Source organism: Eleginops maclovinus, chromosome 3 (genome assembly GCF_036324505.1).
Source record: "Eleginops maclovinus isolate JMC-PN-2008 ecotype Puerto Natales chromosome 3, JC_Emac_rtc_rv5, whole genome shotgun sequence".
Lineage (NCBI taxonomy): Eukaryota > Metazoa > Chordata > Actinopteri > Perciformes > Eleginopidae > Eleginops > Eleginops maclovinus.
The window spans coordinates 26465005-26492140 of record NC_086351.1 but is presented as its reverse complement, the minus strand read 5'-3'; the positions used below and the strand labels follow the sequence as shown (position 1 = coordinate 26492140).

General features: G+C 40.1%; 1 protein-coding gene across 4 annotated transcripts in view; it reads right to left on the bottom strand.

Moving 5' to 3' along the window:
* Window positions 1–27136, bottom strand: part of LOC134861809 (neurocalcin-delta A) — a 69173-nt gene that overhangs the window by 10627 nt on the left and 31410 nt on the right. The window contains exons 1-3 of one of the 4 annotated variants that reach the window (XM_063879295.1): window positions 15518–15823; window positions 14566–14693; window positions 1557–1967 (exon numbers count right to left, since the gene is read on the bottom strand). In XM_063879295.1, coding sequence (XP_063735365.1) covers window positions 1557–1934 — 378 coding nt within the window. In that variant the 5' untranslated portion in view covers window positions 1935–1967; window positions 14566–14693; window positions 15518–15823. Of the gene's footprint in view, window positions 1–1556; window positions 1968–14565; window positions 14694–15517; window positions 15824–27136 lie in introns of those variants that run through there. The other 3 variants (XR_010165441.1, XM_063879293.1, XM_063879294.1) reach the window with 3 other exon arrangements.

Below are 27136 nucleotides of genomic sequence, written 5' to 3'. Positions count from 1 at the left end.
GACTACACTCCACATCTAAAGGCTGTCAGCTCAGTGTCTTCACCCCAAGGAACCTGCTCCGAATGCTAATGTGGATCTGAATGAACAAGAAATCTTCCAAAACCCATAAAGTTAGCGACTGGCCAAACTATCATCAGACAAAATGTTGTCAGTGGTCATCTTCACTTCCTCAGAGTTGGCAGAGGCACAGACCTGAGACCCCAACACCGCCGTGTTACAGCCTGCAAAAGCCTTTGTTTGTGGTGATTATTTTGTAACGTGGGCATGCACACATTTAAAAGTGTTTTCATGAGAAGCTGCAGTGAAGGAAATGTCTCGCTTCGCCTTTTCGTTTGTTCAATTCTTTATAAAAAGGTAAGAAGTGTCCTGTTGCACCCCCCAGAAAACTTCCAGATATTTCAATCATGTTCAAATCCAAAAGTAACCTGCCTGCAATGCTTCTATGAACAGAACTCAAATGCGATAGGTTAATGCAATATTAACTTTTGTGTGTGTGATCTATTTATGATCACTTAACAATCATTAAAACAATCATATTGCTCATGTGACTTTAAAGAATCTCTGAATGCCCTGACAGCCTAAAGGGCATTTAGATCCCATGTACGTTCAATCACATAATGAATAACAGGTTAACATCCGGAGCTAACACGGTCGATGAACGTCCTTCCCTCATCTCTCCTGCAAAAGGCAGCTTTTAGCCAATATGAAAAAACAAATAGGCTTTACAAAACTTGCTAATGATTGCATTGGGAAAGTTATGCACATATTATTTTGTATCTAACTGTATCATTTAAATAGCAAGACTGGTTAGATCTGCACCTTCAGGACTATAAGATGTTTGTCCTCCTATTCTTAAAATGCCAGCCCGGTTTCTCCTACTCTCATAATGAGTTTGTTATGGTTACAGTGGCATTACCTACAATACAAATATAACAACACTGCCTCGGCTAATGTAGCAGTTGCTGTGTGTCTGTGGGTGTGAGTGTTCTGCCAACATGTGATAGAAACTGTCTTTCCGTTAACGTCATATCTGTCCTGTTTTTGTGTGTTAGACTCTGGGCTCTTTAGTTCCTAACGGAGAAACTCAGCTAAACGCTGCCGTGATTAAACCCCATATTATGTTCCAAACCACATCCAGCATTATCTCTGAAACACTTCTCAGAGTTTACCACTAGAACAGAGACATTATATGTATTATAGGGGGAGGAAAAGAGAGAGGGTTGTATTTTCTGACACTTTGTGAGTCTCCTAACACACCGGGGACACATATTTATGAATAAGAGACATCAAAAAGTGAATTTTGCAAAATAGAGGACCTTTAAATCGATGTATGGACTAGTGCAGTATTCTAAATATCCAGGGCTATCAATTGTAATCTACAGAGTTAAGAAAACACATTTCTTTGTTATCGATCTTAAAAAAAGGCAACGATCATTTAATATATTTTTGTAAAAATGATAAATTCCTGTTATAAAGTCAATAATACCACAAGTGCAACATCAGAAAAACAACTAGTTATTTTTTCCAACTCTTGCAGCCTCCATATGCACACTCACCTGAACAATCTCCAGCATCTCAGATTTGCTGATGTACCCGTTTCCGTCCAGGTCGTACATACTGAACGCCCATTTCAACTTCTGCTCCAGCTTTCCACGTGACGTCACACTCAATGCAATGATGAACTCCCGAAAGTCTATTGTCCCATCGCCATTGGCATCGAATGTGCGGAAGACATGCTCGGCGAACTTTGAAGCGTCTCCGTAGGGGAAGAAGTTACCGTAGATCTTCTTGAACTCCTCCATAGAGAGGTTGCCACTGGGGCAGTCCCTCAGGAAGCCCTTGTACCACTCCTGGATCTCATGCTCGGTGAAGTCGGTGCTCTCCAGGAGGTCCTGCATCACCTCAGGGCGGAGCTTGCTGTTCTGCTTCCCCATGTCTGTGGGTCCTGTCACTCAACCGGCTCACAGCTGGGAGAGAAGGAGATAAGAGGGATTGGTTTTAGGAGAGGATTCATGTCATCTGAGCAGATACATATATCATACGTTCTTTGACATTTCTGTTATTGCGTGATTATAACTATGGTAAATGGAAAGGTTTGTCAGGCTCCAGGGTCAATGCTCGTGAGAACAACAATAAATAAAAAATAAAAATATCTAGCGTGAAACATATCTATGTTCTACTTTGCTGTGGTAGAGGAGCTCAGTGGTTCCATTGTCAGGGGATGTTTTTGAGGCATGGAACCCTTGTAAGCATACCCAGCAGTTTAAACCAAGGACACGGGGGTCACCGAGGTATGAACCCAAAATATAAGCAACCCTTCTTTTTAGACTTTACATTTATCACATTACATTTCAAAAACCATTGGAACTTTCCATGGAAACAGCTCTGTGTACTCTGAGCACATACATGCCATATGTCCAACACAGGTTTAATGAGTCTATGAACTCTCCACACACACTCTTAACTCTCTTAATATGTAAGCCTCTTAACAAACATCATTCAGATTCATAACCTCTTGATAAAAATGACTCATCCTCTCCCTGCAGCAGTGTTTGTGGGGCAGGTCTTTATGAACAGGACAGAGCTTTATATGCAGCCCATCTCCATGTGATAAAGCACCTCAACTAACACGTTACGTTTACTGTATTTATTACAATCACTTTGATGAGACATTTTAAATTGTTTAATGATAGATCCATTGTTCTCGTTTAGCTTATGCTCATTTTTGCACAACTGTTCTTATCATCATTGAAGAAAGATTCATGAGTGATGTTTCATGATGACCTGTGACAAACAAAGATATTTAAAGTTGGGTTTAAGTTTTCAGAGTACGATCTGTAGACCTTTTCTGCACCTCCACAATCCTTCCTTCAGAAATATATTTTCTCATGTTTTACCTTTAACAAACAACAGATATTGCACCTCCTGAGATTTGAATATTGCACTAGCCCATATTTACATTTTTGCAACTGTGCTTCTTCAATTAGAATAACATAGTGTTCTTTCACAATGTTATAACTATAGTAAAAACATTTTCGGTATACACCTGCATGAATATTTATCCCATAATGTCTTTTTTATTCATTTAACATGAATCACTTGGTCTCTACAGAGATCATCTTGGAAGGGTTCTGAGTCTGTGGTCTATCTGCCCTTTGGGTGACACATACAGGAAGTGCCTGCTCTGCTCTCATTGTGCTCTCCATACAGTAACCATGCTCTTTTTGAGGATGGCAGTATAGTCATACTCCTATTTTAGCCTGTGTTACCATAACACTTTATGCAATCAAAATACAATTATAAGAACTGTTTGCAGAATGCAGTATTTCCCAAACATACTTTATCTTGTGTTTAGGTTGTATGTATTTATGTCTGGCATGTCTACATCGCAGCTTTGCTCTGTTAGTTCTGATATGGCCTTCACTCGGAAAACTCTCAGGAAATGAGTCACTTGTGTACTCAAACCACGTAGCAAAGTCCTTGAATACAACCATAGGAAATGACAACGACTGCTCAACGTTTCTTTCTCACATCCTTAAGGCGGTCACTTCAGTGTCTAGTTGACACCTATAAAGAAATCATAAAGATAAAGTTGGTAGGCTTTCAGTTTTACTGAGTAAATTCCACAGTGTGAGCAAGGATATTTGAGAAGGGATAACTTATCAGAGTGTCAAACTCTCAGAACCTGGTGGGTAAGCTTGAGTGCCCTAGAAGACTGTAAAATAATCAGCCGGCTGGTAAATGTGAAGTCTGGGTGGGACAAAGCCATAACCAAGGAGAGAGAGCACACAAGAGTAGAAGAATGATTTTTGATTAATTATATTTGACACTCTACTTTGTTGTTCTACCACAGACTATTGTTTGCACAGCCACACTGAGCTCGGCTCAAACGGTGTGAAAGGAAGATAACACTGAAGAACAAGCTGCACATATATCAATAAAAGCAAGATAACCTGGAGACTAGAATCAGAGTTACAAAAGGGAAAACTCATGTTGAAGATAACCCAGAAAATCAAACATCACATGGAAATATGCCTAAATATTTTTACTCACTAAGATTCTACAGCCATGGCTTTGGGCATACATGGACTTTACTTAACATTCCACCTGCCGTTGTTTAGCTTTGAAAAAAAAAACTAGAGTTAATCCCACTTAGTTTATTTTTGCGTTTCAGTTTCCATATTTATCAAACAAAAAACTCTTGCAAATGAAAATACTTACCATTTTACTTAGACAGACATTGGCGCTGTACAGCAGCAGCAGAGTCAGATGTCACTGGATTTATTGCCAGACAAAAAAGAAAAAGCGCCTATTTGCTCGATTGGGAAGATTGACCAAACACATCCAACGTGAACAAAGAGGGAAAGCTGTCATGGTCTCGTTTAAAATGTAATCAGTGTTTATGAACCTGTGGCAAAATGTCCTCACAGGGGCATCTACTGTCAACATGCTCCTAACAACTGGTGATGTTTTGGAGGCAAAATGTTCGCCATCTCAGTTTAGCATGTTAGCATGCTAAACACAATGTACTGATTGGATTAGGTTTGTGGGTATTTGATCTTACAAACGACTGGGTTAATCCAGAACAAGAACCGATGTGGATCACCAGAGTTAATACAACTCATACTATGAAGCACATTTGAATGGCATTCCATAGACTACTTGTTGACACTTTTCACTCATAATTGAAATGGTGGATCTAGTGGTAAAGACAAATGATCCCTAATCCAGAGGTTCTCTTCTTATGGGGGAACATGGTTGTCTGTAGAAATTTTCAAAGCAATCCATTTGGGGAGATGTTTTTAGACCTAAAAGAATGTGATGATCGACCTGCAATGTCCAGCCATAAGATCAAGCCTCTGCCGGCAATTCAGACAGAATGAATTAGTCTTGAAGTTTAGGATGCTTTGGAGTGTTTCCTGTCTCACCACTTTCCTTTTAGTATTATTTCACCAAATGCTTTTCAATTACAAGGCACAAACTCCATAAGTAGGCAAAGAAAGTAATGTAAGGCCATTACGACATTAATTCTAGATTATGACCCATATGTTCTCCCATAGCAAATCATTATGTAACTCAATGAAGTTTAAAAAAATAGACCTCACTACTTTGTGTGACTTTATGTTTATAGACTCACACCAGACTCCTTTCAAATTCCAGCTATAGTTGAAAAAAGGCATAAATAACTTGGATATGTACTGGATTGGCCGACATTTCACACAAAGTAGTTCGGAACAGGCAGAAGCCACCACTGTTTGTGTCTCATCCACTCATGTTTCCTGCCTTAAAGCCAGCTGCACAACGATTCAAATATTATTGTCATTCAAATGGAGCATGTGGACAGAAGTGGACGGTGAGGGATTTAGATTTAAATAAAGATGGGGCAGCACTGGTTCCATGGCTCAGGTTCACGGTCAGGTTATGAGAACCTTAAAACCACTAACCACTTTGCTCGCACAAGCACACGCGCGCGCACACACACGCGCGCGCACACACACGCACACTTCCTCTGTGGATAATAAACGAAGGCTCTCCACGATTAAAGGCAGTGAGGACTGTAATCAAGTGATTGCTGCATGAACTTTTGTGAGACAGCTCCAATACACTGGTATTAAAGGAGACTGAAGCAGGACACTATAAAACCTTTATCTCCATTTTAACCTTTTCAACATCCATATACTCTTTTTTAACCTGTCACACATTTCCTCTTTTTCTGTCTTCATACTCTTCATCTGACCTTCATCCCTCCCACTTACTTACTCACAAATCTTCCCGTCTCTTTACTATCAAATTCATAAAGTCCTCAACCTTGGTTGTACCTTATTTCCATAACTCTCCATCCTGTTTCATTCCATCCTCCACATGAACAATTCACTCTCGTATGAGGCATTTCAGTGCAGTTACCATAGTAACATTGGGCAAAAACCTCACAGCCATTGATGCGATTGCTGGCTGAGCAGGCTGCATACACACACTCATGGGTACACAGACTATTCACAGTCAAATACACACAGTGAAGGCTGTGGGCTGTGTGTCTCTCTGTGTGTGGGTGCAGGTGTGTGAGGTGAGTAGCAACCAGTGATCAACCATTGTATTAACTCAGTTATTGAAAAATGCTTTTCATGCAGGGTGTATATAAAATGCTCTCATTGTTTCAGCCGTCTACTCTGCATGTTTCCATCATTTCAAGCAGCTACTTCCAGCTATTCTTTTTACATCAATCAATTATAATAATCAAGCTATTAACTACAACTGACCCAGACTGAGTCAAGTGAAAGCTTTTATCCCACGCCAATAGAACAAGCATTTAAATCTGTTTCTTAAAGGAGCATAAATGTTTATGAGAGGAAAAATACTTTCTTTAACATGATATTGATAGGCTTCAACAAGATCTAACAACAGTACCTAGTTCTGGGATGTCTTAAACCGAGGTCACTATCATAATATTAACATGTCAACCCCTAACCACATTCTCTTTAACAAAAAATAGCAATAACATCACAATCCTTTCTAAAATAAAAGCACAAAAGATTACACATTCAAAAAATACCACATAAGAACACAACTAATGAGTCCTTCTAATCCTTTAGAGCCGTTTTATCTGCGGCTTTCCCGAACCTGTTCTGTTTCGGATGGTGAGAGGGGCTTATGTGCAGTTGCAGCAGACTCCTGTGGAGAAGGAGTCTATGATGGACAACACCAGTAACAGTGTGGAGTTGTTGGGGTTAAAGGGTTAACTTAAAAAAAGAGAGAAAAGCATCTCCGTACTTCAAATAAAAAAATACTGTCACCCAATTTTGTGACGGACCACATTAATAAAACAGAATGAAGGTGTTTTCAGAAAATAACTTTTTTTAAATACAGCTATCCAACAGCTCAAACAAACGGAAGTTATACGGATATAACTTCACATAATAAATATATCTTTGCTTCTATTGTGTGGAATAAATTGTAAACTTCGGGGATGAGAAACTTACACAGAGTTGACCAAAGTTATCTTTTGATAGATCATTCTTTGTATGGTAAATCATCTGTAAGATTTGGACCCTTATTGGGAGATATATGTATATAATCAGAGCCAGTTGATCAATTATTTAGGATACATAGAGCTAACAACTTAGTACTTACACTAGTAACAAATCATGAAAGATACATACAAATAATAATATTCTGAACTAGATGTAAACAAGCTCTGCCTTGTGATTTCACTTCAAACTTTGAATGGCAAACTACATTTGATTTTCTCTACCGTAACAAGGTTCTACATTGAGTTGAATTAGAATATTTTGAAAAGTTCCCTTTGACTTCCTGGAGTACCCTGCATAACAGAATGTTTTTTTTATATTTGGATGCACTTTTGTTTGCTCTATTTGTGCCTTATCATAAATGTATTAAGAGTAATTACTTGATCTCCCTATTCAATGAAAAATATTTGTGAATGGAAACCCAAATAGCAATGCTTGGTTTGCAATGGAAACACAAAGTGGTTTGGTATGAGATCCTAGAACAATATGAAAACCACACAGAGGGACTGAGAGGGGTAACTAAGAAAAAAGAAAAAAAATGGGGGAGGACAGAGAAGGAGAATGCCACATGCAGTAGAAACACTATAGAATTTAAAATAAGAAAGACAAAGCCTACATCCTACAGGACAACCCCTAAAAGATTTAAGCTAGAGCACCACAATTATGGCTGAAAACTCCATTTTGAAGGAAAAGGTATCCAGGGCTATATTTTGTATTCTACATAAATAAAAAAATCACGCATAACCATTTAAATATATACAGCTCCGGAAAAAATGAAGAGACCACTCCATAGGTTTCTTAAATCTGTATCTCTACATGTATGGCAGCCACTCCAGATTCTGTTGAATTCCAACACACAGAAATGTTGTCAGTAGTTTATAGAATACAATAAAGAAAATAATCATTTAACTCAAAGACATACCTATAACTAATAAAATAAGACAAACTGATACTGCTGAAGTGGTCTCTTCATTTTTTCCGCAGCTGTATATTTCTGATAATCTTAATAATGTGACAACAATTATTATTCCTTCTAATATTGTAAATCCAATATCAGTCAAAATAATTGCAATTGGTTATTTTGTCAAATTTTGCAGCCAAAGTTAAAATAATAATAATTAATATATTATTCATATAATGTTTGTGTACCTAGACAAATTGACCCATACCATCTTTGCTCAAACACAATAAGGAACTATATCCAAGCTAAAATCAGTCTACAATTTGTAGACACACACACACACACACACACACACACACACACACACACACACACACACACACACACACACACACACACACACACACACACACACACACACACACACACACACACACACACACTTCCTCACAATGCTCTGGCACTGGCACAAGCTGGACAGAGGCTGACCCAGAGGGGCAGATGAGTTTGTGCTACTTGGACTAAAGCCAGCAGGATCTGTCTCCTTGATTCCTCTCAGCTGACACTCAAGCTCTCCCCTTCTCTTCCTCCCAGCTGAGAGCAGACTCACAGCTTCTCATTCTCCTATTGATTGGGGTTGCAAGCTGGTGAGCTTGATGCTGCCCACGGTCGATATTTTCAGCTCTTATACTTTTAAATGGCCATCTTAGCCTTCACTACATGTAGGTTGCCATGGTAACAGACCTGATAGGAGGAGGAGGAGGCAAACACATATTGGGCCTATTGATTCCGGAGAAAAGAGTGAACCAATGAGAAGCAGAAGATGACACACTTCCACAAATCCCTTTCATAATCAACTTAAGGGTTATGTAATTTCATCTTTGCAGCCACAGTGCAGAGACCCATCGCTGTGGCTGTACAACTGTGTTATAGTCCTTGTAAGAGGTATTAAATACAGATTATATAACAATAAATAAATCATTGGTTTAATGACTTACTTACAGGTTACAACACAGGGAACCAGAACAGAGGTGTGTCCCTCCATTATGTTTTTTGCTCTGCTTTAACAGAGAATTTACCAGAGAAAATGCTTTAAGGCTGAGGACTAAGTTCTGTGTGTGGTGGAGGGAATGCTATATCATATAAAACATTTGCTGGGTATGCTAAGCTTAAAACCTCCCCAATACCAATAGATCAGGACAGATACAGTATATGTCTGCCAAGCGGCAGAACAGCCAATGCAGAAATACCTTAAACCTGCCTTCCCTTTAATGGCCAGCAGGAGGCAACTCCACAGGTTTAAAAAAGAAGTCAGATGTCCTATGGAGAAACAAACAGTTTCTACGTATAAATGGATATTGGTGTTTAGTGAAGGGGTTCAGCGGACAGTCAATTACTCTAACACGGTAACCGGTTAATATCTGCTGCTGTCTGGGTATGGAATACATCTGAAGTAAATATCAATGTCCAGGCAAAACTTTTCCATTTCTTCAAACCTTTCATACATCTACTTGCTGTTTTTGGTTATGCTTAGCCTTTGTTCAAAGTGAATTTTCCATTAAACTGATCATAAAAACAAACTGCCTCCTCTCAATCACACCTGCTGGATATCCATTCCCATCAGCATTGTGAACCATGAAGTGGGATGGCTGTAAAATTTGCCTTAGCTGAACTATTACTGATAAAACATGTTTGTTGAACAACGTTAAGAGCAGCTGGGGAATGCAAGGGTGCTTCAGAATAAAAACAAGGTCTATGATGTCCAACAGTATATGCATTATGATAGACTTTAGAAAAAGAGAAAGGGGAAAAACTCGGGCAGAGCTTGAGCATGGAGATGGTTCTGATTGAAGAATGCCCCTGGGGGTGCAACAAAGCATGCTCTGCTTCCTGTGGAAGATGAAAATATAGAAACAGGATATAACATCACGGAAAATAACAAACAGAATGGAAGTTACATCACAGTGGAGGTCAGGGGTCAGGATGAACCCAGGGAAGTGGGATGCGATGAACAGCTAAAATGTTTCGGAGAATTAAAACGAGGACATTTGGAATCGGGAGCTGAGTTATGCAACTATAATTAGTTTTAGGATTAGAATAAAATTAGTTTTGCTGCTGTAATCAAATATTAATTCCATACAAAAGTAATTGCATTTATAGCCAAGTCCTTACTGCTTGAAGTGTCTCTTGCTTTCTTGTAAATTCCTCAGCACAGTGGGGTTGCATGTGACACCAGAGGACTGTGTTTCAGAAGAAGACATTGGCAGAATGGTTTCTGAATAATGCTTGCCATATACTGAGGATTTAAGAATAGAACAGTCTAACAGGCTTGGGTCCTCATAACAAAGCAATCAGTCAAACTCTCTGCTCATAAACACAGTCAGAGTTAGAATGACTGAAGGCCTAAGAGGAAGTCTCCGCACTGTGTAGATAACTGATCACAGAGTAACAGCCTTTTTATAGACACTGAAGGATAGCATTTGTCATATGTGCAAAAGATATTCAAGCACTAGTCTGTGTGGGCTTACAATATCTCCATCTGTGTTGTGAACAGCTGCCACCACAAAATGAGTACATACAATATCCCCTCTTCATGATACAATATTCCATTCTGACAACAACAAATACACAGCTTCAAAAAGCCTTTTCCAAGGAGAAACGGCACTCAAGTGATTTTAAGTGACAGTTCAGGGACAGCACTCTTACTTACTCCTTACACACCAACCCCAGAGACTCTCCCTCCTCTTAGGGGAATAATGCACATGCTTTATCGTGAGCAATACAAGATGTTCCATGCTGGAGTTTCTTGTGAGCTCTACTTAACATAGCAGAAACACATCTAGGCCCAGTGAGTACATATGTATACTAAATGTAGCCTTAAAGAAAGTTTGTTTGACTATTGTGCTTCCTTTCAACCATGTTAGTGTTTAAGGAAAACCAAATGCACAAGATCAGTATTATTACAACTGGGATGATGACTATCTATTTAATATTAAAGGAAATTATAACATCATCATCACAACTGAGGGGACTTCAATTAGGTTTCTGTCTAATTAAGGAACATAAATTGTTAGCCTTCAGTTACCTAGTAGTTAAACTGATAATCTTGATAATCTTTTGATTCACAGACGGGGAGCCGTGACGTGTGGAGTAGTGACTCAAATCATTCTCAGTAACAGCAGCAGGGGAGCTTTGTGGCAGCGGAAAGTACCACCAACAAGTAAACGCTGAAAAGCGACAGCTCAGTGCGAAATAACTCCTTCTTTTGTCTCTTGTGTCCAGCATGACATGACAATGTGTGTGGATTCCTCTCTGTGGCTAAAAATAGAGCATCTGTTTCCCATGGATCCCCTGAACTAATGCATGGGAGAGTATAGGCCAAGGTTATCCTTTCACCGGGGGCAAACTCTCAAAGCATTCCTTCTCATCGGGGCTGGATTTCAGTTGAATGACCCATGACCCCTTTATAAAGGATACTTTTTGGAAAATGAGTTGAGCTAGAAGGACCATCTGTCCCTCGAACGCACCACTACGGGGTCTGTCTGCTATTCCTCTCAGAGATGACCGCTTTCACAAAAGACAATATCTTTGAGGGGCTACTCTGCTAATTATTCATTCTTTTCACAATTGATTGGTAATCAAATAATTTCATCTCCATCTTTATATATATATATATACAGCTGCGGAAAAGATTAAGAGACCACTTCAGCATTATCCTTTTCTCTTGTTTTATTATTTATAGGTATGTCTTTGAGTTAAATTATTATTATTTTATAGTATTCTATAAACTACTGACAATGTTTCTCTGTGTTGGAATTCAACAGACACTGGAATGGCTGCCATACATGTAGAGATACAGATTTAAGAAACATTTGGAGTGGTATTTTTTCCGCAGCTGTAAATGTAGCTCAAAATATATGGTTGTAACAAAATATCCAAATTCTAATTTCATCAACTCAAAAGTAAAAAAAATTCACATATATATATATATATATATATATATATAGTATACACATATATACACACAGATATATATGCACACATATATTTATCTATACATATATTAATATACCGCTCTGTAAAAAATGAAGAGACAAATGTTTCTTAAACCTTCATCTCTGCATGTATGGCAGCCATTCCAGTGTCTGTTGAATTCCAACACAGAGAGAAATTGTCAGTAGTTTATAGAATACAATAAAAACTAATAATAATAATTTAACTCAAAGACATACCTATAACTAATAAAACTGGGCTGTATGTATATTTATGTGCAGAACTATGCAGGAGATCTCTCGGTTCTCACCTCAGTGTGCTCAGTATGTTTTGCCCAACTATAACATCAAGTTCTCTTCAGTGAAGTTTGTGTTCCCAGTTTGAGGCCAGGGGCCATAATACTCTTTCCAAAAATGTGTGTGTGTGTGTGTGTGTGTGTGTGTGTGTGTGTGTGTGTGTGTGTGTGTGTGTATGCTTCACCCTAAACCTATTTTCACTTAAAATTCTATATGCTTCACAAAACAGGACATTTTCTTTAAGGTCTTAAGGTTTCTCTCGTTAGATCGTGATCTGCCACACACATTTCTGCTGGCTGCAGAGTGAATGGAGAACATTGAAAATGTATGTCTCTTCTCTTATCTCGGAGAATCTCTCTCACTCTTTCTCTCCACTTCTCCCTAGTTTGTGTCTCCCTCCATCATAAATCATCAGTTACATAAACTGCCTTCAAGTTAGTTTCCACCAGTGTAATATGAGTCTCTCTTAAGTACAACACAGGATGTTAGAGAACCCTGGCTCATACGCTTCTGCTAAGCTTGTGTGTATCACCATTGAACAGATACACATCTGTGGATCTGTGGCAGAATAGAACTTGGAGGGAGTCAAGTCCTCTTTTTCCATTGTGTGATTTTATTGGACTTAAAACCCATGTTACACTTGATTCCAATATTTCGCACAGAAACACACGATGCTGGACATTGAATGGCCACTGCAATCGAGTCCAGGATGCACAAAATGTTGGGCCAAATAATGATGATTATTTTCTTATTATGTGTGCTAACCCGCTGCAGCCTGGCCAACTGGCTTTTTTTTGGGTAATTGGTAGGTTGTCCGTGACAGGAATTGTTATGTTGGCTTTAAAGAAAACTGCAAATCCAAAAAGCTAACTATTACTTTTTGCAGGATGGATGAGATGAGTTTGCTGCCGTAACGTTGTTGTTTGAACTTTGATGAGCTCCTCCTTGCTGTTTGACAGTTCTTGGCCCTATGTAATGCAGATCTGTGAAATAAATATAGTTGTGCTTGAAAAATTAGATCAATATCACTAAAGTAGTTATGCCAGCTTCATAAAGAGAAACTGACCTGGAGATTAAACACCCCCAGAAACACAATCTGGAAAAAGCCCCACCTGTGTGTTATGTGTGAATTAAGCCAGTAAACAAGATAAGCACATATCATGGTAACCATATCATACCACTCAGGCATCCCATTACCTCTGTTGTAGTGTAGTGTAGTGTAGTGTGTGTGTGTGTGTGTGTGTGTGTGTGTGTGTGTGTGTGTGTGTGTGTGTGTGTGTGTGTGTGTGTGTGTGTGTGTGTGTGTGTGTGTGTGTGTGTGAGAATGTAAAAGGAAAGACTCTACAGATTGCACAATAGATCATTGCTCCGATCCAACTCTCATGTGCAGACCAGGCTAACCTTTTGACATCTCATAGGTATGACATCAAACACACAGTAATTAAACTGAAATGTACTCATAACAGACTTTAGACATTTTTGATATACAGTGAATAAAGACGCTATCATGGCAATACAACAATAAGATCACCTCTACATGTACTCTCTTTTAAGCTTAATTAAACTAATGTAGGTTAAATACTGAGCTCCAGCAGGATTATAACAATAAGTTATATGTTTAAGTTAAAATAAGTTAAAAGTTAAAATGTAACTAGAAACATTTAACTCACACATACTCACGTCAAGTGAATTATATACTGCTGCAGGATGTCAGATAAAGCTGCTAGCTGCATGCGTGCGTGTGTGTGTGTGTGTGTGTGTGTGTGTGTGTGTTTTTTCAGGGTAGATGCTGCCAACACATCTAGCTCGTAACCCACACATAACAATCACACGATCATTTGATAACAACGTGCTTGTGCACAAACACAAACGTATTATTCTGTGAGACAGACGGTTTCTGTCTCTGAACTCAAAATGGCTTCGTGTGGTATTTATGCAGCTCATTTCACAACAGGAAGACACTTCTGAATGATGAACCCTCAGGCATACACGACACATGGAACGGCTTTACACAGACTGAAAAACACTGAAGAAACCCTGAAGACTAATGCGAGTCAGAATCCATGGTACTTTTAATCTGTCTTTGATTCTCAGTAAAGAAAAGAGATCCAAATGGAACATTAAGATAGAGTCTACAAAGGAGTATTCACCATTTAGGAGATAAGTGAAGGATCATCTCTACTCTAATTACTTAAAGTCCATTATGGAACTACATTAAGCTAACCTTATGCACCGTTAAAATAAAAATAAGTCTATTCAAATACGGCATGAAAGGTATTATGTCAGGAAAACCTCTGATCCAAATAGTCAATCCATTATTAGAACAGCAACTGCAAATCTGTGTCCTCACCTAAGCATTTAAGTGAATGGAGTCAGGAGATATCCGGGACTAGGATAGTTCAGGCAGTGACAAAGACCTGTTACATGCTCTTGGCTGGTCTCCACTTCATTAAGCAGAGGAGGGAGGCACTGCTGAGGCTGGAAGGAGAGGAAGAGATAAAGTCTCAGAGAGAAGTCCTGACCACTTGTTATGCACATTTCCCTTTCTCTCCATCCAATTTAGGCTAATGTGGGCCGGCATGCCATTGTTTGAGGCACGCAGGGAGGTGTGTGTGCATGTGAGAGTGTGTGTGGGTCAATAGGGAGGGGGGGTTGTCAAGCTATTCAGAAAATTCCTTGAAAAAAATGCTCTTATCCAGGCCCATTTCTGAATATCTATAAACCATATATAAAAACCCAGATGACAGATGAGAAGTTACATTTTCTGTACATACCTCTGAGCCTTCCCATCCTCTCAAAGGGGGCTGCTCTGCCCCCCCCCCCCCCCAGCCACTGACTCTCTGGCAGACAGAGCCAGCAGCAGCCCACACTACTGCCTCTAACATTAGCAACGCTCTGAGAGGAAAAGCCATGTGGAGCTGCCCACCACTTCCAGCTACACAACTCATAACACACTCACACTGTTTCTCCATCTTTAATATCACACACACAGAAAAGCGATCGGCTGGGAAAGAAAGCAACTTATATCACAATCAGGGATCTCCCTTTGGAAGCTTAAACATTAGTTTCCTATCTTTGACTCTTATGTTTCGATAAATGATTTCAGGGGGACAGAAAGAGTTCCCAAACTGAGCTTCCCTTTCTCTCTGTCTGGGAACTGTGGCTAAAAGACAACTTCCTTTCTGCACAAGAATGTGACTCAAACTTATGAAGTGAAAAGTCCCCCCCCCCCCCCTCTGGAAGCAACCATTAGCTGCTAAAGCACACAAAACACACACAGAGAGAAAACACAGGAAGCTTACCTCACTTTACAGCAATGTACAAGCCGTTCAGCAGTCCATCACCCAGCACTTTCCCTCAAGACTGAGTTGGTGGGAGCAGCTGTAGCAGCAGAAGAAGGAGCAACAGGCACGAAGAAAGGAGATCACCACAGAGAAACAGAAGATGAGAACAAGAGCGAGAGAGAGAGAGACAGAGAGAGAAAGAGAGGGGGGGGGGGAAGAACAGCAGAGGGGGAGGAGAAGAAGGGCCGAGCGACTGAGACAGAGCTAACGGTGACTGACAGGCTAGCAGAGACTCCGAGTCTGACCAGGAGGTTTGCTGAAAGCCAACAAACTAACTCGCTCCTCTGCCTGCCTCTCCAGGTTGACGTCAGAGCGGTCACATGACCCTGCTCTGGTGCGGAGGGGGAAATGAAAGGGGAGGGGAGGCAGAGAGACAGAGAAAAAGACGGAGAAGCCTGTGTTGCCCTGGTAACAGGCACACTGCACTGCAATAATTTCAATAGGTCATCTGACACACACGTACACACACTCACACAGATGCACGCGCACAGGTTCTTACATACTGAGAAGCTGCTCAAAGACAGATGGACTTGTATAGAAAATGTGCACGAAAAGGCTTTACAGTGAGAAATCATTTCAGAACTGATCACAAGAGGATCAGATTTCCTTTTTCTACAGTCACGGAAGAAAAGGCAATTAAAGAAGGAATGTGCACCAGACAAACTACACTTTGAACTCAGAATCTGAATAAGCAATATGTTTTGTTCTTTACACGTTTGGTTTACTACAAGGTATGACCTTATTGAGGAGCACAGTGTATAAAGGGCATTTGATGGTATGTTTTGAGCCTGTCAAAGTTCCAGATTTTGTCATGATTTGGGTCCAAATATTGAAAAGTTTATGTTGTCAAAACAAGAGTCCAGTTATTAGAAATGGAGCTTCTCTTTTTGTCACTCGGAAACGCCCAAGCATGGTCAGTCCTTCATGACTGAGAAGAGAACAAGGTACAAAGAAAAATAGAGAAGAAATGAATAAGAACTAATACATTTCCTTACTTTAGGGAAGTGGGAGAGAGAATGGAGTTTCGATTGCATTTAATTTAATTTTTTGATAATACGTGAGACAAGGAAGAACACCTGAACAACAATACCAGAATTGAAGAATAACACTTTGATTAGCAGCCAATCAACTGTAAGGGTATGATCACAACTCCATGCCTCATTAGCAGAGTGGAGACTACACAGATGTGGTCTCTGTCAGAGGTAATGGTGCACAGCGGCCTGCACTCTGTCGGGTAGCAGTGTTTGTCAGTAAGATTTCAGAAACGTATATCTTTACACAACGACTAATACTCAAGTAGAGTGGAGGCTGCATAAGTGTCAGTGAATATTTCATTAAAGCAATGGTTTATACACTTATTTGATTTGTTGCTGCGTGAATGTTGATATAACTTTCATATATGAAGCTCCAACAGGCAGCTAGTTAGTTTAGCATAAATGGAAAATACCAATCAACCACATTTGCCATCAACACTGGTTGGGTTTCTGCATAAAATTTTGGCAAATCCTGCACTGGAAACAGCAGACTGAAAATGTTCGTTTGCAGAAGGATAATATATCCATAAACAAATGTACATTATTATTTAATTTAATTTATTTTTTATTATTATTATTTATTTTTTATCCATTTCCTTTATTTCTTTAAGTGTTTCATTAAGTGGAACGACTGCCCTTCTTGGTGCATGCTTTCCAACAGCAAACTCATCTGTCAAAATGTCACCAAACCTCCTCTTCCAAAAGGTGCTGTGCATTATCTGGCAGGGCTTGATTGTCAGACAAGGACTGGGGGGTGTGTGCAGTGGCCACACACAGCAGACCCTCCTCACCCATCCTCCACTGACCCAAGCTGTGAGTCTCAACAGCTTTGGGCTGGTTTCATTCATCTGAATAGCATCTGCTGGCTGCTTGAATGGAGCGCCATGGGGCCCAGATTAGGGTGGGGTAGTGTGGAGGGTGGGGTGAGTTCAGCCAAGTGAAACTGGACTGCTGGGTACTTACAGAGGGAGTGAGCATTCAGATATTTAAAGTAGTAAAACCACAGTGTTAGAATACTCTGTTTTTAAGTGAGAATGCTGCATTAAAAGTACCAAAAGTAAAAGCACTCTATTTGCTAAAAGGCACATTTCTGAATAATATGTATTATTGGATTATAATTATTGATGCATCAATGTGTTCATAAGTCTTCATAAGCACGCTGCGTAAAGCCTTGTTATCATAGTCACTTTGACATCCCTAATAGAGACACAAAAAGAAATGCCACAAAGGGCAGCGAAAATCATCACACAGCAAAGACATTTGATCAAGTCTGCAGCTTCTAGTTTAATCCTACTGTGAGACAACAGTGAAGAGAACCGCAAAGCAAGAGAGAGCAGATGATGTAAATGTCTTACCAACAGGTTGGAAACATGGTTGAGGGATGAATTATTTAGATGAAAGTGTCCTGGATTAAAGGGCTGACTGATGATGCCCTAAGGTGAATATAAGGTCTTGAAAAACTAAAACTCCACCATGTGGAAGAAGCCTGTTTTATAAGGGCTGAATTTGAAGGTGAGAGTAGATGCCAGTAATCATAAATAAGTGTTATGGGAAGTTAAAAGGAAATTATTTGTTGGTAGATGAGATGATTAGAAAAAGACAAAATGTTGCATTTTTACAGGTCAAATCATTAGTACTACAGATCACCTTATATAACCTTTTTACAGGACCTTAGCAATACTGTTAAACTCAGCACAGAACTTGTGTAAAGGCATGCAATCAGCTTCTGAGAGTGTGTTTGCGTGTGTGTTGGGATGTAGGGTGTGTAACTGGGATTAGAGGGAATTCCTTCCTCTTGAAGACTCAGGAAGCAAGAGCATGGGCGGAAGAGAAAACAATTTCTCTTTCCAATGTAAGCCCATTAGGAAATGTTTCTCTCTCCCGACAGTGTCCTGTTTTAAACTCACTTCCAAATAACTCCATAATTGTCAAGTTTCTAAAATTAGCTTTGGGAAGATTAAAGATACAAAAGTCTAAAAACACAAATACACACTCAAAACAAGCAAGACTGAGTAATGGACAAATGGTAGAAGAGTAAAAACCTTCCACTGGGCAGTGTGACCTGCTGAAGGTTGGACCTGTATCACAGTCGTCATGGGGATCTCAGCAGCTGGGCTGGCGAGTTTAGATAAGAGCAGATTATGAATTGGATAATCAGCTGTTAGGGAGGGAAGGCCCTGAACTCTTAACAAGGTTTGAGTGTCTTTGCCAACAAATGAATGGAAGCACAGAAGCACACACAGGCAAAACACTCTGAGCACTCATGATTAGAGGCTGTGAAACAATTTCTGAGATATTAAGATAGCAAACTCTCAAACCTCTGTGACATAAGCATCTCATAGACTAACTTTAAGCTGAGTTCAATTGCACTTAGAGGGTGTCCAACATATCATCCATCCTTTCTGAGGGTTGGATGCAGAGTTGAGAATCTGTTGGGGCAGAATGTCTAGTCAACAGCAGACTCTGAACAAGCGACTTCAACAGTCAAGCAGAATTCACATGACACGCAGTAAACGTTTCCATTGTGTTTCTCTGGAGGGAGCAGTGCGGCCAACCTCAACTTTGCTTACCGCTGACCTGGTGCAGCGACACAAGCTAGAAAGCAAGATAACCATAGAAACAAGACTTAACCGATGTAACCCTTCTTGAAAAATCTATCATAACCACTTTTTCTGCTGTGACAGTAACATTAACAATAGGGTAACTTGAAATTCCACGTGTTTACCATGGGTCAAGGATGACTTGGTCCTCATCTTTTTTACTTTATAATCCTCCAGGTTTACATGTTCAATGTTATGTGGACCATGATGCATGTGTCCCAATGTGTGCAGGTACATCACAAGCCTGTGTGTTAAGACACAATGGGATGCAAACGATAGAATACAACGTGCATGGAAAGAGGGGATTAGACACTCACTGGCAAATAAAAAATGTGTGTGTATCCTGGTCTAGGGCAATATGAAATTAGCTTCAAACATAGAGATAGCAGCTAGTAGCAATAGGAGAGAATATGAAGGGTAATGACAGATCAGAGCTCAGTCAGAGTCGGCACTGAACACAAACACAAACCCTTTTCATATCCTTTCAAAGTGTCCAGTGAAAGTGTGGTGTGAATTCCACTTGGTACACATGTAGGTGTCAGATGCTCTTGTGCAGAGGAGCAACCAAGCCCATTTCTATCAACAGGACAGATAGAGCATGTGGAGACAACAGAGATGTTGAAATGTGGTGTTGCGTAATTACAAGCGTCACCTTTCTATGTAACTGCAAATTACAACACATACAGGAATCAGTAGAAAACTGGCAGGCAAACAGGGACGTGAATTCATTTCTGACACACACCATATGGTTAACATAACAATGCACTGTCCTGAGGGGAGGGAGAGAGAGAGGGGAAAGGACATGCACTCCCCACCAGACAGGAAAATGGGCATCCATGCATAAATCCAAACACTGTGCGGAACCTCGTCTTAAACAGCTGCACGGTTCATAAATGTAAGCAAACATCAGGACAGTAGGTTAACTTGCAACTCGCTGAAATGAATAGACAAGATTCTTTTTGGATAAATCTGCTCCTTGTGCGTTATGTAACATGAAGTGGGTGAGCCGATGCACCTCGCTCAACAGGATAATCATACCACACTGCCTGCCAAACAAACCATGAAAGCAGCTTGTTGTTGAGTGATGAACCAGGTTAGGCTGATGCACATTTATATAAGATAAAAAAGACTGCAATAAAAAACAACAACCATCTTTCAATTAAGAAGCCAATGATTTATTATAAAAAGCTAAAACATTTATTATTTATCAAGATCATAAACTGAATGTCTGAAATAGCTGCACATTTTACACTGAAGTGATGTTAGAATAATGGGAAATGACAGCATTAAGCTCAGAAGGTGCTACTGTAGAACTTTGTGCACATTTAATTAAATTATTGTTTTAATAATGTTTTTCTAGTTTGACTTACTCTGAAAATATATATTGAAAAAGATTCTTTGATCCTAATCAAGGAAAATAATCTTTACTGTAGTTTTCACCCCAAAATAAGGTCTGCCCAGTGACCACATCCTCCTCAACTCCTATACAACCTATAACTACACACCTGAGCGAGGCAAGAGATAAAAAAAAAGGCCTACGTCTCACAAACCATATCATTCTCCATTGTTTTTTAACTTATATTGTGAGAACTTATACAACTTGTTTTTGCAATACTGACGTTTATCACAGCGGTGTGGAAAAAACAGAACATGTATCTGAATTCAGAGCGAGACATACTGTGGATACATTGCCCACTGTCCTCCTCCATATCACGCTTCATACTTGCTTTGCGACACTCATGTTTGATCTTTGGGTTAGACAACCTGTTATTGAAGGAACAGGTCCAAGTTGTCAGAGCTCTGGGCAGATGGAAGAGTTTGGTGCTGAAAATGGTGACCCAACGATTTTGATGAAGGATATTTTAGCTGAGGCGTTCTGGCAAAAGACACTGGAGTAGTTGATGCCAGTGAAAAAGGCAAAGAATATCATTTCAAAATGATTTAGGCATTAGAAAAAAAATGTCTCTAATGCAATTAATGATTCACCTCCTTTGTATAGACCAGGTACAGAAAATATATTCATTTCAAATGTATCAAAGCAACCATAACAAGTTGATGGCCTGCAATCTATCCTGTACTTTTGTATACAGTACATCAGTAAAGAGCCACTGGGACTATTAGGGATATGTGCTTAGTTAGATTGATTGATATCTGACACAGCTAATGGTGAGAGCCCTCTCTCGTTTTCTTAACACCTTTGGATAAAAGCCGAGTTTTAAATGGGCAACTGTCAATCAAATGCGGGACATTGGCAAAATGTGTGGGACAAATTATGAAAATGCTGTGCAGTCACGCACAAAGCGGGACACCTGGTCATCCTACTTGCAGACAGCCAATGAAGTCTACAGCCATGGTAGTTGCTCTGCGAGGCATAACTTAAGCACAGTGGGGATATGCCCTAAATGCAAAATCAGCCTCCTGACATGCTCCCAATGACACGCTAACATGCTGAGGCCTTCCGGTTAGCAGGTGGGAACAGCTTATCTTCTAGTATAACCCACTCTAAGAGGGCACAGCAGCACTTTTAGCTCAGATCTGATGTGAACATGCTTACAAGAACAATGCCGACATGCTGATGTTATGATGTTAAGATGGGCGGCAGTTGCTTAGTCTGGAATGGCTTGGACTTGGGTCCTAAGGGTCGCCGGTTCACGTCCCGATTGGACCAAAAAAAATGGAGCGAGCTGTTAGAAGAAGAAGAAGAAGACATACTTTTATTAATCCCTTACAGGGAAATTGCTTTCTCTACTCTGTTGTGTTGACACACATTAAACAAACAGAGGATATACATGCACAAACACAGAGGAAATACATGCACACACAACCACATGCAGAGGAGAGGTGGCAGAGCAGAGAGGCAGCCAGGTACCCGGCGCCAAGGGAGCAGATAGAGGTTAGGTGCCTTGCTCATATGGCCAGCTCTCCTCCTAAGCCACTGCCGAAGTGCCCTTGAGCAAGGCACCGAGCCCTGAATCTGCTCGCTGGCGCCGGGTACCTGGCAGCCTCCCTGCTCTGCCACCTCTCCTGCATGTGTGTGGTTGTTTGTGCATGTACTGTATATCATCGTTGCTTGTGCATGTATATCCTCCGTGTGTGTGTAATGTGTGTGTAAACTCCACAGTGGGGAAAGAAATTTCCCTCGAGGGATTAATAAAGTGTTTCTTATTCAGGTTTAATATTTACTAAGTTAGGTTATCATTTTAGTTTTTGCTTATTAGCACAAAACTGTAATATGTACTGCTGAGGCTGATGGGAGTGTGTGTTAGTGTTGGCAGATATCATTTGGTCATAAACCAACGCAACAGCCTAACGTGACATTTTGCGCTGATCATGGAGCAATATTAAAAGTCACATCCTCCATAAGGTTATTATAATCATGAATCTCCTGAAATCCTCACTTCAACCATGAAAACTCACTTAAAACCACAAACGTCAATTTAATGGTGACACTGAATAAAAAGTCAGAGGATCACTAAAGACATACATTAGGGTTCATACATAATTGTTAAAATTGTGTCTCATCTATCCAGTAAACATTGGGATATTCCCCTCTGGAACAAAGTTGGGGCCGATTCTCAAAGGTTCAAGCTGGAAAAGCAAAGGGATGAGGTAAGAATGAAGTCAACTTCAGGTGAGCTGAACACACATTCTCTAAATCCTGAGTCAGAATTGTCGCAACATGAAACAGACCATCATACAGCACTAGATGCAGGCTTATGATCCTGGATCAGAACTACAGGTGTATTACTTTTTCGGCTAGTGTTACGCCGCTATCATTTAAGTAAAACATAATACAAAATTATTGTAATAATGACTTAAACAAACAAAAAATAGTCAATATTTGATGTGTCTATATTTGTTCTAATATGAGTGGTGGGAAGAACAATCATTTACAGAAAGTAATCCCATTTATAGACGGGGAGGTGAGTTGTGAAGAAACAGGAAGTGAAAAAAGGTTTGTTATACAATCTGCAAAGTGTCTCAAGAGTTACTCAACAGCATTACAACCCGAGTCCCGCTCTGGTTCCCTGCGAACTATTACTGACACACATATGCACAGAGACCTCACACACACAATAAGACCCACACATGCATCAATAATATTCATACAGAAATAGAGTTTTGTTTCTGCATATTGATGACAGTCTGCTGGCATGGAGGGGACAGACAGAGGCAGCTCGCCTATCCAATGTCACATGCAACTTGAATCAAGGAGTAGCTCACAGCAGCAGCAATGACAGTTTGATTATTTAAGGTCGAACACTTCCTGTGAGTCCCAAAGTTTTTTTTTACATTTTGGAAAAACCTGATGAATTGTTACCTTAATTAAAATACCATACTAAGTCATATTATGTAGCTGATTGTGTTTTTGGATCAAAATCATTGGTCAATTAATCAACAAAATAAAGGGAAAAAAATAATCGTCAATCTGTTTTATTATTTTGGTTTTATGTTGCAGCAATTTAAAATAAAAAAAATCTTTGGAAAAATGTTTTTACCTCCTGGCAACTTCAATTGGAGGGCTTAAGATGCAAAGAGGGGAACACGGCTCCAGACAAGGGTATTCAGAGGTTTCTACTGCTCAATTTAATGGGTCAAGAATTTGAATCCCTTGCTCATTTTGGTACTGTTAATGCGATACGATTTCAAGGGATAGATTTTCTAATGCTGTTTTTGCCAAGAGGATGATGACAAAATGAAAATCATCAATCCGTATATCAGTATGAAAATTGACCCCAGGGTCTTTTTCTGCATGAAAACTGATCAAGTAAGCCCTCCAGAGAGTTTTTTTCGTTCATCAACCAGTATAGAGCTTGCCCGGAGCAACCGGGAGCAACACTAATAGCCCAAATGGCTTATAGTGAATTCGATCGGGGCAGTGTGCAGAACGCTTGCAAAACGGCATTTTTTAACCACTAATATTGCTCGAAATAGCACCAAACCTCTGCAGTAGCATGACTAGGGTCCCTACACATAAAACGGAGCACCAACAACGTAGTTTGCAAACCCGATGTTTATTAAAAATAACTGTTTTACAAGACTCACCAACTGCCCCCCATTCCAGCTCCTCTCATAGGAAAGTCCGCACAAGTCGATTATCGAATGCACCGGAGTTCAGTTCAAGGAGGAATTTTTTGGAATGTATAATTCCATGGAAATTCATATCTAGTGAGTGTTGACACGGAAATGACACGGATTATCGAATTGCATTGCATTCGATAATCGACTTGTGCGGACTTTCCTAGGAGAGGAGCTGGAATGGGGGGCAGTTGGGGAGTCTTGTAAAACAGTTCTTTTTTATAAACTTCGGGTTTTCAAACTACGTTGTTGGTGCTCCATTTTATGTGTAGGGACCCTAGTCATGCTACTGCAGAGGTTTGGTGCTATTTCGAGCAATGTTAGTGGTTAAAAAATGCCGTTTTGAAAGCGTTCTGCGCACTGCCCCGATCGAATGCACTGTAAGCCATTTTGGCTTCTAGCATTGCTCCCGGTTGCTCCAGGCAAGCTCTATACTGGTTGATGAACGAAAAAAAACCGTCTGGAGGGCTTACTTGATCAGTTTTCATGCAGAAAAAGACCCTGGGGTCAATTTTCGCTGGACTATCCCTTTAAAGCTAAATATAAAATAGCTTTATTTAGCATCTAGCATTAGAAGGAAATTTATCTCGTTTTAATTTTGGAAAGTATGCGCAAATCCATTGAAATGTAAATCTGAACATGAATACAACTGAAACCTGAACATTTGTTGTGCCTTGTCCAAATTATTGTAACCACCACTAATACAAACATAAGACAGTAGGCAAGTATTTAGGCTATACCCTTGTATTACCCCTTAATTATTTCAGATTAAACCAAGCGAATGCCCTATTACACAACAGCTCTGAGTAAAGTGGAGGTCATCCTAAAGAACTTCAAAAGCAAGTGAGCTGAAGTGTGAGTGTTCGATGCTGTGTTACACTCGGCCCTTGTTTCATGTAGCCAGACTCTCGACTAGACAAGCAGCAGCTGTCCCTCAGTGTGAGAGCCCGGCAGGCCTGTGTTTGTGTGTGTGTGTGTGTTTATGGTTGACAACTTAGAGGGAGCGTGTGTGTATCAAAGAGCAAAGGATGTCCATCCCATTTATCTCTTTAAATGTTAGCAACACAAACATTCGCACACACATATTTGTCCCTGATTTACGAGGGTGCGAGTGTGTATGTGTGACTGTGTGTAATGGCATGTGTTCAGGGGGATCTGGGGGCCTGGGAACTGTGTGGAAATCACATTAGGCTTCCTATGGCTCATCTAAGAGTCATGGGAAACAACAGTGAACAAAAACAACAGGGATTGTGCATGCTGCAACTAGAACGACAGCCATCATGCTGTTTGGACAGGACATTAAAAGCCAACTTCTGCTGTCAAATGCAGAGTATACTAATTATTTTGTGCTAGTAGCTGCTGAAACAGCCCCACTTGTTGGCATAATTTAAAATCATCAAGGGGGGTTTAAGTTAAAGAAATGATTGGGTATATCTCCCCTATTTCAAAGTCAGAAAAGTGTGCAGAAAGGTAATTTTTTAAAGCTTTTCTACTATTTAACTAAAATATCAAACATTATGGTACCAACATACTCATAATGACGACACTAACAAGCTCATTTGTAGCAGATATAATAGTATCCTGGTTAACCATCTTAGCATATTTGGATGATAGCATTTTCCGACTGGCATCAAATAAGCAAAAGACTAAAGCCTCAATCAGTATGTGCCCCGCATTGATTGTAAAACATCAATATACAGTATGCGGTGAGCTATATACTAATATTTTAGAAAAGATAACCTATTTAAGATGGTGATGAAGGCTGCCTTGTCTTTGGCTCCTCTCCAACTTTGCATTTTTGTGTTTGTTTACATTTCATTGTGTGCTTTTAACTTTGTCCGCAACATGAGAGCAGACCATGCCAACTCCACTATACAATATAATAGAGAGGGACTTTTAATCATCAGAAACTGTGTGGACAGCAGCCTATCACTGAGACCAGCAAACAATGGGGACTCGTCATGGCTACCTGTTGTTGTTGAACTGCAACGTTATGGTTCACGGAGAGTTGGCTTTACTCCTCTATCCCGGACTCCGCCATCATCCCCGACAGATTTTCTATTTTTTCGCTTTTATTGTGGCAGGGAATTTTAAAACTGCTAACGTGAAAAAAGTCCAGCACATCAGCTGCCCGACGCGCGTTGGAAACATACTGGAAGATGTTTATTCCCCTTTCCGACATGGATACAAAGCTCTCCCTCGCCCTCCCTTGACAAATCAGATCTAATCTCACCACTGCTGCTGCTGCTGCCTGCTTACAGGCAGCCAAACGGGACAGGAGCATACAGCGCTTGACTGAGCAGTCAGACTCAGCTCTGCAGCAGCTGCTTTGAAGGATCATAAAGACCCCCATCACCCCAGCAACAAACTGTTCTGTCTGCTGCAGACTTGCATGCGGTACCGCAGCATCAGGCCACTGTGTACATGACAATAAAGCCTTTGAATTTGAATTTCCATTACTTGCATATAATACATTTGAGTGATTGTGCAAGATGGAGCGTTTTTGAACCTTAAAGCATGGAGACATGTCCCAGTAGAGACAATGAACACTAATATAAACCTGAAAAAGGGGCAAAGATATCCTCTTTAAGTTGCAATGGGGAATAAATGGAGGCTGAAAAAATAACAATGGTTCATCTTTTTAAGAATGGACGATTTCAGTTCATTATTTTTCTGTTATTACAGAGCTGAGTCATTTCACAATTCCTGGTATTCTTTTTTAAATACCAAGCTATGCGACGTGCACTTTTAAAGAAAGCAGTGTCTTTGTAAGCAATGACAAAACCAGCCGATGCCATAAAAGCTTCTGCCTGTCGTGTGCCTTGAGAAGGGGAAATAAACGGAAGGGCACAGAAAAGCTCTTC